Here is a 16,993-nt window from a genome sequence, read left to right on the forward strand (position 1 = left end):
TCCTTCTTCCCCCTCCCCACAAATTCTCCAGACCCACTCTCTTCTCTGTATCTCAAAACGTTCTTTAAAAAAATCATTTAAAAAATTTGTTTTATTTTATTTAGAATAGGCAATATTTGCATATGGCATATTACAAAAGCACAAAGGGAAAAATCTTCACCCTCCTTCCAGCCCCTTCCAGTTTCCCTTCCAGGAAAACCAGGACGTAATCAATGTGATCAATTTGTGCATATCCTGAAGGGTTCCTCCGCTAATAAAGAATTTCACCTGTACTGAAAGAATCATCTGATTGTGCTACTAGATCAGCACGTAACATGAACCTCCCGTGACCACCTTCTACGTGCTCCAGGGTACTTTTTGCCCCATGCTTATAACTTATCAGGTAGCAATAAGATCATTAATTATTCTTATACTACTCCCTACTACTACCAGCCACTGACATTTATTGCTTGGTGTGCGCCGGGCCCTCTGATGGTTTTACAGAGATTATTTCATTTAACCCTTAGGACAGCCCTGTGAGGTTGCAAGTATCAGTCTCCCCATTGTGAGGATGAGAAAACCCAACTTGAATGACCTAGAACTGGATTCAAACACAGGCGGTCTGCTTTCTCACTTATGTTGTCACGAGGATGAAAGGACATGGCTCCAGGGTGTCCAGGGCTCGGCACAGCACCTGGCCTTGTGAACACTCAGCAAATGGCAGCCAGAGGAATCCCCATGATGCTGAGAGGGGTCTTCAAGGAGGACGTTTGGGGCTCAGCTTTCTAGGGCCAACGTGGAGATAGTTGGGGGCATCAGAGAGTTCAGCCCAGCTTCTGGGCCCTGCCTAGCTCTAAGGACTAGATCTGATGACGTTTTCCAAAGTGCTGATGACACAAAGTGCAGTGATGAGAGAGGGACGTTTCCCCTACTTTTGGGTGTAAAAGAACTTGGCTCAGACCCAGAGAGCCTACAGGACAAGCATGTCGTTTTTCCATCTCCAAGTTGTTGCCATGTTGGGATTTCTGGGAGCCCAGCCCGGGCAGCAGGGTGGGCAGTGATTTCCTGAAGGAGAAGCGGCAGTAACGACCGATGCCTGGCAAAGGCCCAGAGGTGAGACTGTGCCCACCAGGCAAGGACTTGTTGGTGAGCCCATGAGACAAGGCTCCCCGACCCCTCCCAATGCTTCCACACTCTGTGGGTGTGGGGGCTGAGTCTGCAGGGGGATAAAGTCATTTGTCAGGAGGTGGATGCAATAAGCCAGCAGAATTTGGGTATAAATGCCAACACCACTTCATTTGGGCCCATGGGCTGCTGAGGCCTTGGAGAATTTGAAATACACATGATTCTAAAAAGCAGCAGATGGTAAAAATCAATATTTACTGCGCACTTATTAGGTACAAAGCACAGATCTCTGAGCCTTTGCACAACACTATGAGGTAGGTCTTTGTCTGATCCGCGTTTTTATAAATGAGGAAACAGACTCAGAGAAATTGAGTCTCTTGCCAAAGTCTTGTAGGCTGGGCTTCTAACCCGGGTGTTGATGCCAAGCCAGTGCCTTACTGCCACTCTGCCAGCAGACAGATGAAGAGCCCAGAGCCAGGCTGCAGAGGCCCAAGGTGTGGTGGGCAATCTGGGCTGGGCCTCCTTGAGAGGATCTCTCAGCAAACCCTTACTTCCCAGAGAATTCTGATTTAGGCTCGCAGACTCAAGGACTCCTGGCCGGCCACTCACTAAGGGCACTCCCTACTTGGCAGGCACACAGGGGAATGCCAAACTCCTACTAATATGGCATTCAAAGCTCTCGATGATGTGGCCTCAGCTCACCTCTGCAGCCTCGGACCCTGCTTCACCCGTGCACCCACCTGAGCTCCAGCAAACAGGGTGGATGCATCCAGCACCTCCCTGCCCGTGCCCAGGCTGAGCATTCTGCCTAGAAGCTCTCCTTTGCATTTTCAAGACTTGGCCCCCTTTTCAAGGTCCAGCTCAAACGCCACTATCTTCCATGAAGCTCTCACAGATTCCAGATTCCACTTCCTGCTAGTTAGAAAGTGATTCTTCCTTTCTCTGAATATTCACAGCCCTTCACTCAGACCTCTGACACAGACCAGTGCTGTCTGGCCAGCTTCCATCTCCCTTTCCGCTGGTAGAAGAAACCCTCGCCGAGGTTTTCCTTCGGGAGCCAGCGCTTCCCACTCACGGTTACTGTGGATCACAGAGGGCTGCCCTCTGGCTCTAAGGTTCACATTCTCCTGGCCAGTGATTGGTTAAAAATGGGTCACCAACGGTGGCCAAATCAGGGGTGGCTGTGGGACTTTTGCTGGAATTCTTGGGAAAGTCTACTGGGCTTGCTAAGCTGATAGAATGCAAGTCTGGAGTTGCTGGTGGTCATTTTGCTACCCCTTGGGGTGGGCCTGCTTGAGAATGAATCCAAAACAGAGGAAGGCAGAGCTGAGAGAGAGAGAAGCAGAGAAAGACAGAAAGAGAGAGAGAGACTTCTAAAGTGCTGATGACATCTTTAAGCCCCTGGATTCAGCCATGCCAGAAGCCAGTATGCCTCTGGCCTTCCCATTTCTATGAGTCAATAAGCTCCCATTTTTGCTTTTAAGTGAGTTTGAGTTGGGTTTTCTGTCACTTATGACCAAAAGAGTCTTAAAGAATAAAACATCTTGAGCTCCCTATCACATATCCCTGGTGTCATAATTCTTTATGGATATAGCTTATCTCTCTTATGAGACTATAACTTTCTTGACAGCAGAAACCACGTGTGCTGCAACTTGACACGCTCACTATGTCCTAGCACCGGGCCAGAGAGTGGTACCTAGGAAGTGTCTGGGGTCATAAAGTGTCAAAGTTGTGAGGGTCTGTGGTCATAATTTCTTTTAGGTACTTGAGTCTATAAATGAGGTCACGAGGCCTACCAGCAAGGGGGGCTTGTCTAGTGCTGCAGTGTGTAGGTCGCTGGGGCTGGGCCCTCTCTCCTTTGGTGTTTATCATCTCCTCTCATCTCAGTTAAAGTCATTCAATGACTATATTATTGACTATGGGTCAGGCATTGCGCTAAAGGCAGCAGTGAATAAAACAAAGTCCCTGCCCTGGCGAGCACAGACATTAAATACTCTCACTAGAGCAGGGTACCTACCCCCTCGGTTTCCACAAGTTTTAAATGGGGATAAATACCTGATGGGAATTTAACATGATAATCTACACACAGCAGTTAATATGTTCCTTGTACATAACAGAAACTCAAGTAATGGCAGCTGGTATTATTATCATTATTAAAAAGTTAACATGAATAGATATACAATTTCAAATGGTGATAGCCGGTATGAAGGAAATGAACAGGGGAGAACAAGGGCCTCATGAGGGCCAGTACTGGGGACTGGAGCTGGGAAGAGATGGTATGGGGCCACCCTGGAGGAGAGGGTATGGGACCTGAGACTGGAAGGAAGGGAAGGAGTAAGCACGTGAGGAACGGAGAAAATCTCAGGCAGAGGAAACACCATGGGAGGACCCGGGGAGCTGGTGAGATGCTGCTTGTGGCTGAAGTGTGGTAGGTGGATGGAAATGAAGGGGGATACTGCTGGAGGTTCAGGCAAGGGCTAAAGGGGGAATGCCGCTGGAATGCAGAAGCCCAGGAAGCTGAGGCAGGGAAAGGGGGAGACCCACTTGCTGATGTACTCCCCGGTGAGGATGACGCTGCAGGTCTGGCATTTGAAGCAGCTGACGTGCCACTGCTTGTCCAGTGCCAGGAGCGACTGGCCGTGTTTGATCTCCTCCTTGCACCCAGCACAGTCTGCAAAGACAAGAGGATGCTGCTGAGTAAAACATCCTGGGCTCCTTTGACCACTGCCATCATCTCACACCCAAGTCAAGGAAATCCTCTGTGAACAGCAGTTTTCCCACAGCGGTTCCCACCCTGGCAGTGGCACCTGTCCAGAGGCTCTACTAGGGGATAGAAAAGGCCAGCGGAGCCCTGGCTTCTAGACAAGGGGTCTTGGTGTGAGGGAGAAAGAAAGAACTCCCAGCGTTCCTCCAGACAGTTCTCTGCTTGTCATCCCGACCACTGTTCATCCAGAGGGGGCCCTGCACGGCTTCTGGCTGTCCTCAAGTTGCTAACTCAGCTCATGACCTGGGGACCTGCAGCACCAGCATCACCGGGAGCTTGCAGACATGCAGCACTGCAGGCCCCGTCCCGACCTCCTGAATTTTAGCAAGAGTCCCTAGGCAGCAAAGTTTGAGAAGCACTGCTCCAAGGGACAGACTCACTATCTATTTTTTCTCAGCCTTAGGCTATACGCTCAACGGCAAGAGCAGTGTCTTTGTTTTGTGTGTTTTGTGCTTAAATCTATTCTTTTGCCCAGCACCATGCTTGGCACATAGTAGGAACTCAAAGCATATTTGCTGAACAAGTATGAACGAGCAGACCTTATAGTACCCAGGCAAAGGATAGGATTTACCATCTCACCCCTCCCCAACGTGCTTATATGCCAAACCTTTGCCTCCCCAAGTAGCAAGGATTAAAGAGTCTGACAAGACTCTTCCAAAGCAGAAACGTGGCCTCACTCTCCATCTCCATCACCCTGGAATGGGCACTGGGGCCAAAAGAATGTGGGGGGCCCAGCATCTGCTGTTGCTCAATCAATGTCTGGGGAGGGGAAGGAAATGCAGCCCATGTCCAGGGTACTTGGAAGACGCTGGGAATTTGGGCCTAGCCGACCGGATGACCCACTCTTGAGGAGGAAAGGGCCGTGGGGCAAAGGTGACCAGAGGACAAACCTCCCTGTTGGCGTTGCAAGATAAACTCTCACTCTAGAGCAGTGGGGAGAAAAGAAATTGCATTTCAAGTTGGGAGAGGCTGGCTGGAAGCCCTCACAGCCAGCTGGGAGCCAGTTCTGGGAGAGAAGACGATGTGTCCGGGTGTCCAGGAAGGGGGTGTGCCCAGCAGGCTGTGTGCAGGGTCTGGGCCCTGATGAAGTGTTGATACGAGGCAGCTCCCACAATACCCAGCTCTTGGCCGCTTAGTGCCTCTCTAACATCCCTTAGCTCGGGCTTGGGGCAGTAAGGTCTCCGACTGCAAAATGCTTCAAGCCCCAGGCCGTCAAACGGGGGCTGGGAGATTGGTTTTGGGATTTACTTCTTTTTCTTTCTTTTCTCTTGGGATAAGTCTCCCTCCTCCCCTGCCCCCCATGATAATAATCACAGGTTTCAGAACATAATCATTCAGAGAGGTCAGGCATCCCCTCCTCTTTTATAGACAGGCATCTTAAGCGATTTTCCCATGCTCAGTATAGAAGAACCCAAGGACCCAGGCATCTGGTCTAGCTTTCTAGGCCACAAATACTGAACTGGTGTCTCTGTGAGCCCCCCTGATGGTGTTAAACCCAGAGGGGCTCAGAGTTCACAGAGCATTTGGTCAAACATCCCATGCAACGCAGGAGTCTACAGCATTCTTGACAGGTGGCACCATCCTTTGCTCAGTCGCCTCCGGGGTGGGCAGCTCCCCGCTCTTGAGGAAGTCCACTTTCCTTTGGATTGGTGAGATTGTCATGACTGCCGTCTTCATATGGAGCCAAGACCCGACTCCTTGTCACTCCTATTTTATTCAACCAAGAATAATCTACCTCTTTCCCCACGTGACAGTTCCTTCAAATATTTAAAGGCAACTATAGTTTCTCTCTTCTCCTTCCTTCCTCACACTTCACTTTGCCTTGCTTGATATGGTCATCCACTGGTTAAATTCACTCATGGATTCCATGGAGATAGACATGTCATTGGCCAACAGAACAATTCCCTATTTCAACAAAACTTATTTGAATAGCTATATCCTTTCGTGGCCACATTCTAGCAATGAGTCCCGTCTCTCTAAGTTACAGTGACACATCTGAGAGGAATTTAGCTCCTTGAGTTAAAATTTAGGAGCCAGCACAGTGTAGTGGTTAGAGGTTGGGCTGAAAGGTTAGAGTGAGCTGGTGGGAGGCTGGCTAAGAGGAGAATTCCAGCTCCCCAGCATACTAGTCACATGAATGCTAAGGCCCAGCTTCCTCATCTAGATATCTTCCTTACCACACTGGTGTGAAGAGGAGCTGAAGTCAGGCCTGCGTGGGCTTAGCACAGTGTTTAGCATGTATGTGCCCAGTAAGTGGTTGCTGTCATTATTATTTCGCATTCTCATGTTTTTAACCTATATTCTGTGCATTATCCAATCTCTGACTTGAAGCCAGAAGCAATATTCCTGATGTAGGGAAGGCCTGCTGATTCATCCCGGGAATTCTGGGATGCCTTCTCCCTGTGGTTTTCTTTTCGTGTTACACTGCTGGTCCTCAACTGTACTGGCTTCACCATTCATCAGGACCTGTTTCTCCTTCTTCCTCCAACTTTCACTCCTGGCCATTGGTGGACTCCGGCACTCCATCCTGGAGCCCATGGGTCTGGTGTAATAAGCTGGGTCAGGAAAATCACATTCTATCCCAGGTTGGCTTCTGCAGAGCCAGCTGTCCACTCCATTCCTCATATGTTCCTCTATTCCAAAATTACAACATTCAGCTGGCAGAAAGTATGACGCCACCACCTGTTCCTCCCAAATCTCTCAGTGTCCTGAGGTCTTTAAAGACCCCAGACAGCAATTTTTAGTTTTCTTGACTGCGTCATTCCTTCCACTTAGATTAGCAGAAATGAGTGGGTTTTGTGAGTTACAGCAAGCTCCCCACTTTGCTTTAGGCAACTAATCCAGGAAGACAGGACCCTTCCTGATTAGCACGTCACGTCTCTGGCATAGGGCATTAAGGGAATAGGCTCCAAAGCAGACTGCCTGGGCTCACATCCCATTGCTATTATTTATTATCTGTATGGCCTCGGGGAAGTCATTTATGCTCTTTGAGTCTTAGTTTCTCATCTATAAAACAATTACTCTTATCCCTCTCATAGAGTTGTAATGATTAAATGAGATATTATGTATAAAAAACAGTGTAGTGCCTGACAGTAGTAAGGGCCAATGTTAACAGTGGTGATAGTGGTGGTATTGGTGGTGCTGGTGGTGCTGCTACTGCTGCTGACTCTTCTAGTGACGTCTGTGCAGTGCCTGGCAATAGTAAGAGTCAATCAGTGTTAACAGTGGTGACGTGACGGTGGTGTTGGTGATGGTGGTGCAATAGTGATGGTGGTGGTTGTGGTGATGATAGAGGTGGTGATGGTGTTTTGGTGGTGGTGATGTTTGTGATGGTGGTGATGGTAGTGTTGGTAATGGTAGTGGTGGTGATGTTGGTGATGGTGGTGATGGTGGTGGTGACGGTGGTGTTGGTGATGGTAGTGGTGGTGATGTTGGTGATGGTGGTGGTGACGGTGGTGTTGGTGATGGTAGTGGTGGTGATGTTAGGGATGGTGGTGATGATGGTGATGCTGGTGTTGCCAGTGCTGCTGATTCTTCTCAGTGAGGTCTGTGAGGAAACATTCCTTCTTCCTATGGCAAGCAACACAATTCTTCTCTCTTGACAGTTCCTAAGTATTCTTTTTGATCTCTTTTGAGTAGATACTGCTCCTGCTTTTCAAGAATGTCTTTATTCACTCTACAGGGATGAAACTTCACAATCCTGTAGTTCAAAAATACACCAAATTTTTCCTCCTTCTTTTTCCTTTTAAGTGATATGTTCTTCATCTTAGCACTCTCTCAGATCTGGTTTGGGTTCCCTCTGTCCTTGGGGAAGTCAGCAGACCTTCCAACATTCTGTCTAGGCAGGAAGCTACCTTGCCTTTGCGGCACCGACAGTGACCATGTTTGGGGAGAAAACATTTCTATGAAATATATGTATCACAGATCCGCAGATTGATGTCTTTACTTCATGAGTAACAAGATGAACAACAATCCTTGGTACTCCCCCGGGCACTGCCCCTGTGCTCACTTGCTCATTTTTACTCATTCTTCCTCACCTTCCTCTACCTCCTCTTCTGCAGAATTATGGTGGAGACATTGAACAGCCTCTCCTCGAGGACGTGCTCACATGCGAGACTCCCACACCCAGCTGAAGAACTCTCCTACCTCTCCGAGATCCCTGATGCATGCAGTAGCATGCAACACAGGCTCAGAGAAATAACAACAGATCCAGGAACCATTCCAAGTCCTCCCTTGGTGTGCTTTCTAGATTAAACCCCAAGCCAACCACATCCCTCACTGTATATTTAGAGAGCATATTACACATTACGACAGATGTTAGTTTGATTCCCTGTATACTAATACATTTGCTTTCCACAAAGCTAGGTAAACTGAGCCTCAGGGAGGCTACGTGACTGCTTTGCATCATGCAGAAGATTGGCGGGCTCCTGATTCCCAGCTTGCCTGTCTTTCCAGCCTCACACCTGGTCCCACTGGTCTCTGGGTACCTCAGCAGCATCAGCCACAGGGCCATGGTCCTGCATCCTATCATCCCAGCCTTGCTGTCATTCTGGATGATGCTTTCAAGGAGTTATGAAGGATAGCAGTGTGTGCAGTCAGCCAACTCAAGATGGAAACGGGCTCAGAGCAGCAAACTGTTCTTGAGCATCACCAAGGATGCCAAAGCAAGGGCTCTGCACGTTCCACAAGCAGATCCGATTCAACTGAAAGGAAGGAAGGATGAGGAAGGGTGCCTTCCCCCTGTCTTTCTGTCCAGCTGACCACGCGGGGTGGACTCTAATGGAGCCCCTGGGAGCCAAGCCCTGCTGACTCAGGGTGTTCCCTGCTCACCCTCCTTGGTCGGATGCAGCCCCAGCATGCTGACTCTGCTGGTGCTGTGGCCAGCAGCCCCCACACCCGCACAGTGACGCAGCACAGGAGGCTAATGGGTTTTCATTGATTCTGCTGAAGAGGCCAGCAAGAGTGTCATGTAACATGAAAGAACACTGGAACTTAGCATGGTTTACCGAGACCCAGGGGGCTGGGTCCATGTGTGTGTGGGCATATGCAGGCAGCGGCCTGACAAGATGTCTGGGAACAGTGATTTAGACATCTTACTGCTAGACACACTTGAGTGGAACGGACACTCAAATTAGAATGACTATTCCAAGATACACTCTTGATCCTCAGATTTCTCCCAAATCTATGGTTCGGTGAGAAAACACAACATTTACTATGGCATGGCAGATGTTCCCCTCGTCCCTAGATGGTGGTTTTCAATCTTAGGAACAGCGAATGAATCACCCAGGAAGCTTATTAAGAGTGTAGATTTCTAGATTCCATTCCTAGAAGTCCAAGTGGGCCTAGAAATCTGTATTTTTACCAGTTCTGCATGAAGCTGATGCAGAGCTCCCTGGAACACATTCTAAGAGACACTGGCACAGCCCTTGTGCTTTGCTCCCACATTTCCTCTTTATTAAGACACATCAGCGTATTCATTTTTAGTGGAGTTTATAAACATCGAGAACCACTGGTGGCAAAACACCTGACTGGCTCTGTTGGGGTGCCCTTGGGAACGTGGATCTAGAGGGAAGGTCAGATCTGGAACCCAGCTCATCCCAGAAGGGCCCCACCCAAGTGGCCAATATGTGGCACAGGTCATCACTGTTTATAGTTGGGCAGCCTGTTTTCCCTGCTTTTGTGCTTAGGGAAGCTCGTGAGTCTGGGCTGTGTGCCAACTGGGTCATGCTTCAGGAATCCTCCAGGATGAGAACCTCCCCCACTTCCCTCCAGGCCTGCTGGAGCGGTTAATGGAGGCGGGACAGGGGAACCTGGGGTGACGGCGCCTGCAGACAGGGAGGTGCCCAGTGGGGAGGACTCACGGCTTGGTCCACGGATCTTGATGGGTTTACTGCTGGTCATGGACTGGGAGCACGTCTGACACACGCATTCCTTCCCGCTGAAGGTCACCTTGTCTCCAATGGGGAAAGGCTTCCTGCAAGGGGGACGAGGGAGAAATTTAACACTCCTCTCTGGAGGGATTCTGTGTCTACTGGTGATATGACAACATGTGCTCAAAGCTCTCTGGTAACACACACAGCTTGTCTTCTAGAGCCCCAGGTAAATTCAAGTGCTGTCCACAGGGCTGGGCTGAGTTTACCACTCAGTTAAGGACAGGATTGGAACTGGAGGACCCCGGGGGCCATTAACATGATTTCAACACTGGGTAAACCATGACACTGAATTGAACTTCCATTTCTCATCTGCAGAACAAAGAGGTTAACAACTCCTCCTAGAGTTGCTCCTTCTCCTTGAAGAAGAACTCATTCAACTCCCAAACTTACCAAAATTTCTTCCTTTCACTATCCAGAGGTCCACAAATAACCTCTCCCTCTCCCCCTCTGCATTTGTGCAGTTTGAGCTCCATGGCTCAAGGTCTCAAGCTCCTACATATCCTGCCTCCCAACTAAATATAAACCATGTACAGAATCCCCGGCACTGTCAATCTCATCGTTGGACCGCTCTTGCGCATGCTATGTGGGACACCTGCTATATGGACTCTGGGCAGAAGCTTTGACACAGCCTTCCAGGAGCTCCACTGCCCTTTTATTAGCAACGTGGGACAGCAGAGGGAGAGCTGTGGCGAGAGTCAGGGGACCCGTGTTCTCATCACAGCCCAGGAATGGACTCATGGTAAAAGGACTTGGCATGACCTTGGGGAGGAAGCTCATCTCTACAAGACTTGACAAAAACCTACTGTGCCAACCTCCTGCGGGCCTGTGATTGGAGGACCCAGGGCCTGGGTCTTAAGAGATGGATGAATGAATGAATTCCATTGGGAGATTATATTTTCTTACACACTGTGTCATTAGTCTTAATCAGAAACTCTAATTGGTTAGTTACTCTTACTAGTAACTAACAGGTTATTTTACAGGTAGAACAATTAATCTATAATTCTTTTCCCAATTAAAAAAATGCATATATACTCTAATCATGCTTTACTTATGACTTAATCAGAGCAGTCCATTAAATTATAGCGTATTTGTGGGCAGGGTTGAGGTTTTCTTTATTTTTCTCATCTCCTTAATGTGGTGCTTGGCATACAGTGGGCCTGTAAAGTGCATTTGCTGAGTTAAGTGATTGGGATGCTGGGGGTTGGGAAGAGGGAACGGGTGAGGTTTCCATCACCTATCAGACATCCTGAGAGGCTGGGTGATTATCATTATGATAATGAAAGGGAGAATAAAAGCAGACACAATTATGCACCAGTCATGGAGCTAAGGTCTTTGCACACAGTATCTCATTCACATTCATGAAAACCCAACAAGGTTGGAATGGTTTTGATGCCCATCTTACCGATGAAGAAGCTGAGGCTTAGAGAAGTGAGGTCACTTGCCAGAGTAATGGAGGAAGGCTATAAACAGATGCCCCTGTACCACGTGTGGTACCATCTGGCTGACGGTGTGGGAGCCTGGGCCAGATCAGTGGTTTCCAAACTGAGTTATGAGAGGCCAGGGGCCTCACTAGTTCCTTTGGGGCTTTTGACGGGAAATGGGAGGCTGATTGTGGGGGCTCAGATCCTCACTCTGCCTTCATCGCAGGACACACTAGTGTTTTACATTAGATCACATCTGACAAATGGATTCAGTTGCTACAAGGCTTGAGAACCAGTGGCCTGTGAGATCTTCCCACCCCTGAGTTTCTAGAAACCCAAGTGTCCACCATAAAGCCCTGAAAACCCCAGACTGCCTGGGAAAGGCCATTTCTTCCCTCCCTGGGGCTCAGGCAGAGGGCCCCGGCCTCCGCTGGCCTCCCGCTCACCTGCACAGGCTGCACACGAAACACTTGGGGTGGTAGGTGCGGCCCAGGGCGGAGATGACCTCGCCCGTGATGAAGTCCCGGCAGCTGTCGCAGCGCGTGCCGTAGAGTTGCTGGTAGTCCTGGGTGCAAATGTACTCCTGGTTCTTGAAGAAGAAGCCTGACTGGGCCAGGCCACAGCCACACACTGGGGGAAACAAGGAGGGAGAAAGGGCAGGTTGAGGCCAGGAGGGTCTGCAAGCATGAGGTTCTCATTGGGGACACAGCTGGTGCCTGTCGTCATGAGTGGCCAGAGGATGGTGACACGTGGGACCTCATGGGCCTTTGTGGCCAGTGTTCCTTAAAGTACAGCCAGAAGACCCCTCACGTCAGAATCACCTGGCGGGCTTCTTAAGATGCCCATGCCTGGGCCTGCATCAGACTCCCTGGGGTTGAGGCCGGGTGTCTGCATTTTGACACACTCCCTAGCTGCCTCTGATGCACACTGACTGACTGAGATCACTGACGTACAATCCTCTCAACACCCAGATGAGAAGTTTAAGGCCATATGGCTCATGCAATGCTACATAGCTGGTGGTATCGGGAATTCGATAGAAGAATCATTCAGTTAAAAATTTCCTGGGCACTTTCTACGTGCGACTCTGTGCTAGGTGAAGACAATTTAGGATGGTGATAGGATGGACGATATGTGAAGTTTATAACCTGTCCTCACCATAGCCACAATGAGTGGGTCTGTTCCCAGCCAAGAATGATAAAACACAATGCCTGAACTGTGAAGAGCGAATGATATATGCAGAGAGAAGACTGTAGAGAACATACATCGGGGTGACAGGCCATGGGCTGGTGCAGGCAATAAGCGCTGTGAGTGGGGAGGAAAAGGGAGCATGATCAGTGGGGGAGCAATCATGGGAGGCTTCTTGGAGGAGGTGGCACTTGAGGCGAACTTTGAAGGAACAGAATGAGCTAAAATCTAAAGGCAGGAAGTTGCAAGTGTGGAGGTGGGGCCAGGGTAGGTGTGGTGTTTTTAAGGAGTGGAAGATGGTAATACAGGAAAATATTGACAGGACAGTTGGAGGAGGGCCTGAGTCTAGCTTAAAAAATTTAGATTTTGTGTGATACTGAGAAGCCATGGATGGATTTTCCCCTAGTTTTTAAAAACTTAAAAAAAAATTATTTTGAAAAATCTCAGACATTTACAAAGGTAAAGAGATTCTAATGACGCCCCATCACTCAGCTACAAAAATGATCAACTGTCCTGATAGCTTTTGAATAGAGGGGCAATAAGATTTTATAAGGTATTTCATACAGTCTTTTGGGATATCCTTGTGGACAATATGAAGATGTGTAGGACAGATAATAGAAGAGCAGGTGGGTATAATTATAGGTGTCTGAACAACTGAATCATGTGGGACTCCCCTCCCTCAAAGGGCTTAGAAATGTGGCAAGTGAAATTTCCCTCTGCGAGTTAAGTTACGAAATCAACACACGACAGGCAGAGCAAAGAGGCAAAGTTTCTTCCAAGAGGATCAAATGGCTCTCAGGGACACCAGAACTGCTGAGTGTATTGGTCCAGCTCAAGCCAGGATGGGCCAGCCAGGAAACGCTGGTCAGCGATCAAAGGAAGGCCACCAGAGAGCCCATTCAGACCCTATGACTACCTCTCCTTGTCCTGAGTCTGCGTTCACCAAATGACTGTCCGATAGTTTGATTTTCTACATAGACTGCCTTTGGGAGCGAAGCGGCTGGTCAGGGCAACATGATCCAGTACAATGGAGAGTTTCAGCTCTTGTTTATATTAACAAGCAGGCATCCTGACTTTATACATCCGTTTCCTGAGGACTCGGTTAGCACTAGTCAGCTCTCTCAGGCTTGATCAGTGGCAGGGAAACCAATGAAATGGAGTTTCCAAGCCTGTAAGTATGAGGACCTGGCTTAGACTGGGTGACATCACCCCAGTAAATACTACCTTATCTTTAACAGGGAAAGTTGTTCTGCAAAAGCTGCCAGGTTAGAAATAGGAGGGACTTGCAGGCGAAGGTCAGAAATATTTTGCAAGTGTTTGTTCACCTCGCAGGCCAGAGGCAGGCTTAAAGGGCCCAGATGACTGAGGAGGAGGGCAGCCCCAGATGTCATAGCATTAAGAGCAGAATGGTGCAGCACAGTGGGTGGTCTTGGAGTCAGATCACCTTGGCTCTGGTCTCGTCAACTGCCACAAACTCTCTGGGTGACAATGAATTTGGCCCTCTCTTGTCTAGGACCTCTGTTCCCTTACACACAAAATGAAGAAGCTGGACAAGAAATGACCTGAGCTTTTCTTCCGACACTGACATCCTGTGAGTCTAGGAGGAGAGCTGCCTTCCAGGCTTACCACGTGCCTAAACATTTAAAACTCAGTGTGAGGGAGGGCTGGAGGGCCTGCAGACCACCCCTGCAGAGGGGCAGGGTGTCAGTGGAGGAGGTGGTGGTGGTGGTGGTGGTGGTGGTGGTGGTGGTGGTGGTGGTTGGTGGGGAAGGGTTCATCTTCCACCAGGCTTCCTGAAAATTCACCACATCAAACAATGCCTGGTCTGGAGGGCAGGCAAGTTCAGAGGACACGCTGTTCTGGGCGTGCAGGTGGCGGATCAATTGACTTCATGGCTGTGGAATTAGTTAGGTCATGGCCTACGACCTCATTGGAAGCAGCTCCTGTTTTTTCCCTTCTTTTCTCTCCTTTGTTTCTAGGGCCAACTCCACCCCCAGAGCCACCTCTCCCAGTGGAGAAAACCAGGAGGCCAGAAGAAAACTTGGAACAGTCAGTTCCTCCCTTTCCCCCAAGGAGCTGAAGGAGGAAGTTTTTGGTAGAAAGGATGTAAAGGGTGATAAGAATCTTAGGGGCTTCTGGAAATCCAGTGGAGAACAAGGGGATGGAAGGCAAGCTGGAGCAGCATGACAGACGTATCTGAGGCTGAGCAGAGCCCAACATTCAAGTAACTGGAAAGGCCATGGAGAGTGTCTGCAGTACAGAACTGATGTGGAATTAATACACCCAGGATAGCTGCTATTCTGTGAATCAAAAAAAATAAAGTTTGTTAATTGAAGAAAAGCCGGGCCAGCTTGGTGCCGTAGCGGTTAAGTTCGTGTGCTCTGCTTTGGTGGCCTGGGCTTTGTGGGTTCGGATCCCAGGCACCGACCGACACACCACTCAGTAAGCCATGCTGAGGTGGTGTCCCACATACCAAATAGAGGAAGATGGCCACAGATGTTAGCCCAGCAATAATCTTCCTCACACAAAAAGAGGAAGATTGGCAACAGATGTTAGCTCAGGGCCACTCTTCTTCTTCTTCAAAAAAGGCATATAATGCCTAGGAGGAGGCCCTGCACACAGCCCTAGCACGTTTCAGTGGAAAATGTACTGTTTCGCGGGTCACTGGACCTTTGTCCGTGTTTCTATTCTAGTACTCAGGTACTATGTGATTTTGGAAAAGTTGCCTCACATCTCTGGAGCTTAGTTGCCTCATCTTTAAAATGAGGGTAACAGAGGACACATCCAGATCTGAGAGTCCAGGATATGTATATATATAATAAAATTCTGCTGATTTTCAACTTTTCAAATGAGATTGAGTTTTAGGAAATTCCAAAATCAAAGAGTTAGAAAGGCCCCTGAGGGTGATCTAGTTCAGTATTTCAAATACTTAAATTGTGAAATACATTATGCACACAGAAAATGTATAAAATATACAGAGTCATGCCTTGCTTACTGATGGGGATACATTCTGAGAAATGCGTCCTTAGGCGATTTTGTTCTTGAGTGAACATCAGAGTATACTCACACAAACCGAGATGGTCTAGCCTACTGCATGCCTAGGCTGCATGGTACTAGTCTTAAGGGCCCACCATCGTAAATGCAGTCCATCACTGACTGAAATGTTGTTATGTGGTGCATGACTGTACATACAGCTTAAAGAATAATAATAAAATACACACCCAGGTACCCCCTACCGAGTTAATGAAACGGATCATTATCAGCACCTTGGAATCCTGTTCTCTCTCCCCTACATCCCACATCATTCCAACTTGTGTGTTTATCACTCCCTTGTTTTCCTTTACAGTCTAACCACCTATGAAGTATCTACAAACAATATATTGTTTAGTTTTGCCTGTTTTTGAACTTTATATTAATGGAATCATATTGCATTTATTCTTCTGTGCCTCATTCTTTCAGTATGATGTTTCTGAGATCCTTCCACGTCCACGCATGTCCCTGCACTTCATTCATTTTCACTGCTGTCCTGTATTCCGTCGTCTGACAACATCACAATCAATCTATTCCACGGTAGAAGGACATTTGAGCTGCTTGCATTCTTTCTCTTTTATGGAAATGCTGCTTTGAAACTTCTTGTATGTGTGAGGTGATGCCTCACTATTTCCCTTCCCACCAGCAGTTCCCACAGATCCACATCCTCGCCAGTATGTGGGAATACCTAACTTCTTGCATTTAGTCAACATAGTGGATGTGTAGTGATATCTTATTGTGATTTTAAATTCAATTTCCCTGATTATTAATAAAATTGAGAATCTTATTATACATTTACGGGCCATTTGTGTTTTCAAAGTTCATCCACGTGGAGCATGTATCAATATTTCATTCCTTTCTATTGATAAATAATATTTCACTCTATGGATATACCATATTTTATTTATCCATTCATGGGCTGATGGATATTTGAAATATTTCCACTTCTTTACTCTTACGAATAATACTGCCATGAACATTTGTGTACAAGTTTTTCTGTGGATGTATGTTTTCATTTCTCTTGCGCATACATCTAGGAGTGAAATTTGGACCTGTTGGGTCATATGGTGACCCAAAGCAGCTATACCATTTTACATTCCTGTCAGCAACAATGTACGAGAGTTCTAATTTTTCTGCATTCCCACCAACACCTGTATTATCTGTCTTTCTCATCATAGCCATCCTGGCGGTGTGAAGTGCATCTCATTGTGGTTTCATTTGCATTTCTTTGATGGATAATGATGTTGAGAATTTTTTCATGTGTTTATTGGACATTTGTATAACTTCTTGGGAGAAATGTCCATTTAGATTTCTTTGTGCATTTTGAAATTGGGTTATTTGCCTTTTTATTAAGTTGCAAGAATTCTTTACATAGTCTAGATACAAGTCCTTTATCAGATATATGATTTGCAAATTTTATCTCCCCTTTCGTGGGTTGACTTTTCACATTCTTGATGGCATATTTTGTAGCACAAAAGCTGACGATGTCCAATTTATCTATTTTTCCTTTGTTGTTTATGCTTTTGGTGTTATATCCAAGAAAGCTTTGCCTAACT

The 16,993-nt window shown here is 47.7% G+C and overlaps 1 protein-coding gene across 5 annotated transcripts in view; it reads right to left on the reverse strand.

Moving 5' to 3' along the window:
• ABLIM3 (actin binding LIM protein family member 3) overlaps positions 1-16,993 on the reverse strand; it is a 148,310-nt gene that overhangs the window by 48,176 nt on the left and 83,141 nt on the right. For all 5 annotated transcript variants that reach the window (XM_070569222.1, XM_070569219.1, XM_070569218.1 and 2 more), the window contains 3 exons: positions 11,669-11,852; positions 9,730-9,842; positions 3,649-3,775 (listed from right to left, as the gene is read on the reverse strand). In XM_070569222.1, the coding sequence (XP_070425323.1) occupies positions 3,649-3,775; positions 9,730-9,842; positions 11,669-11,852 (424 nt within the window). The remainder of the gene's footprint in view (positions 1-3,648; positions 3,776-9,729; positions 9,843-11,668; positions 11,853-16,993) is intronic.

This window comes from Equus przewalskii, chromosome 13 (genome assembly GCF_037783145.1).
Source record: "Equus przewalskii isolate Varuska chromosome 13, EquPr2, whole genome shotgun sequence".
Taxonomy (NCBI): Eukaryota; Metazoa; Chordata; class Mammalia; order Perissodactyla; family Equidae; genus Equus; species Equus przewalskii.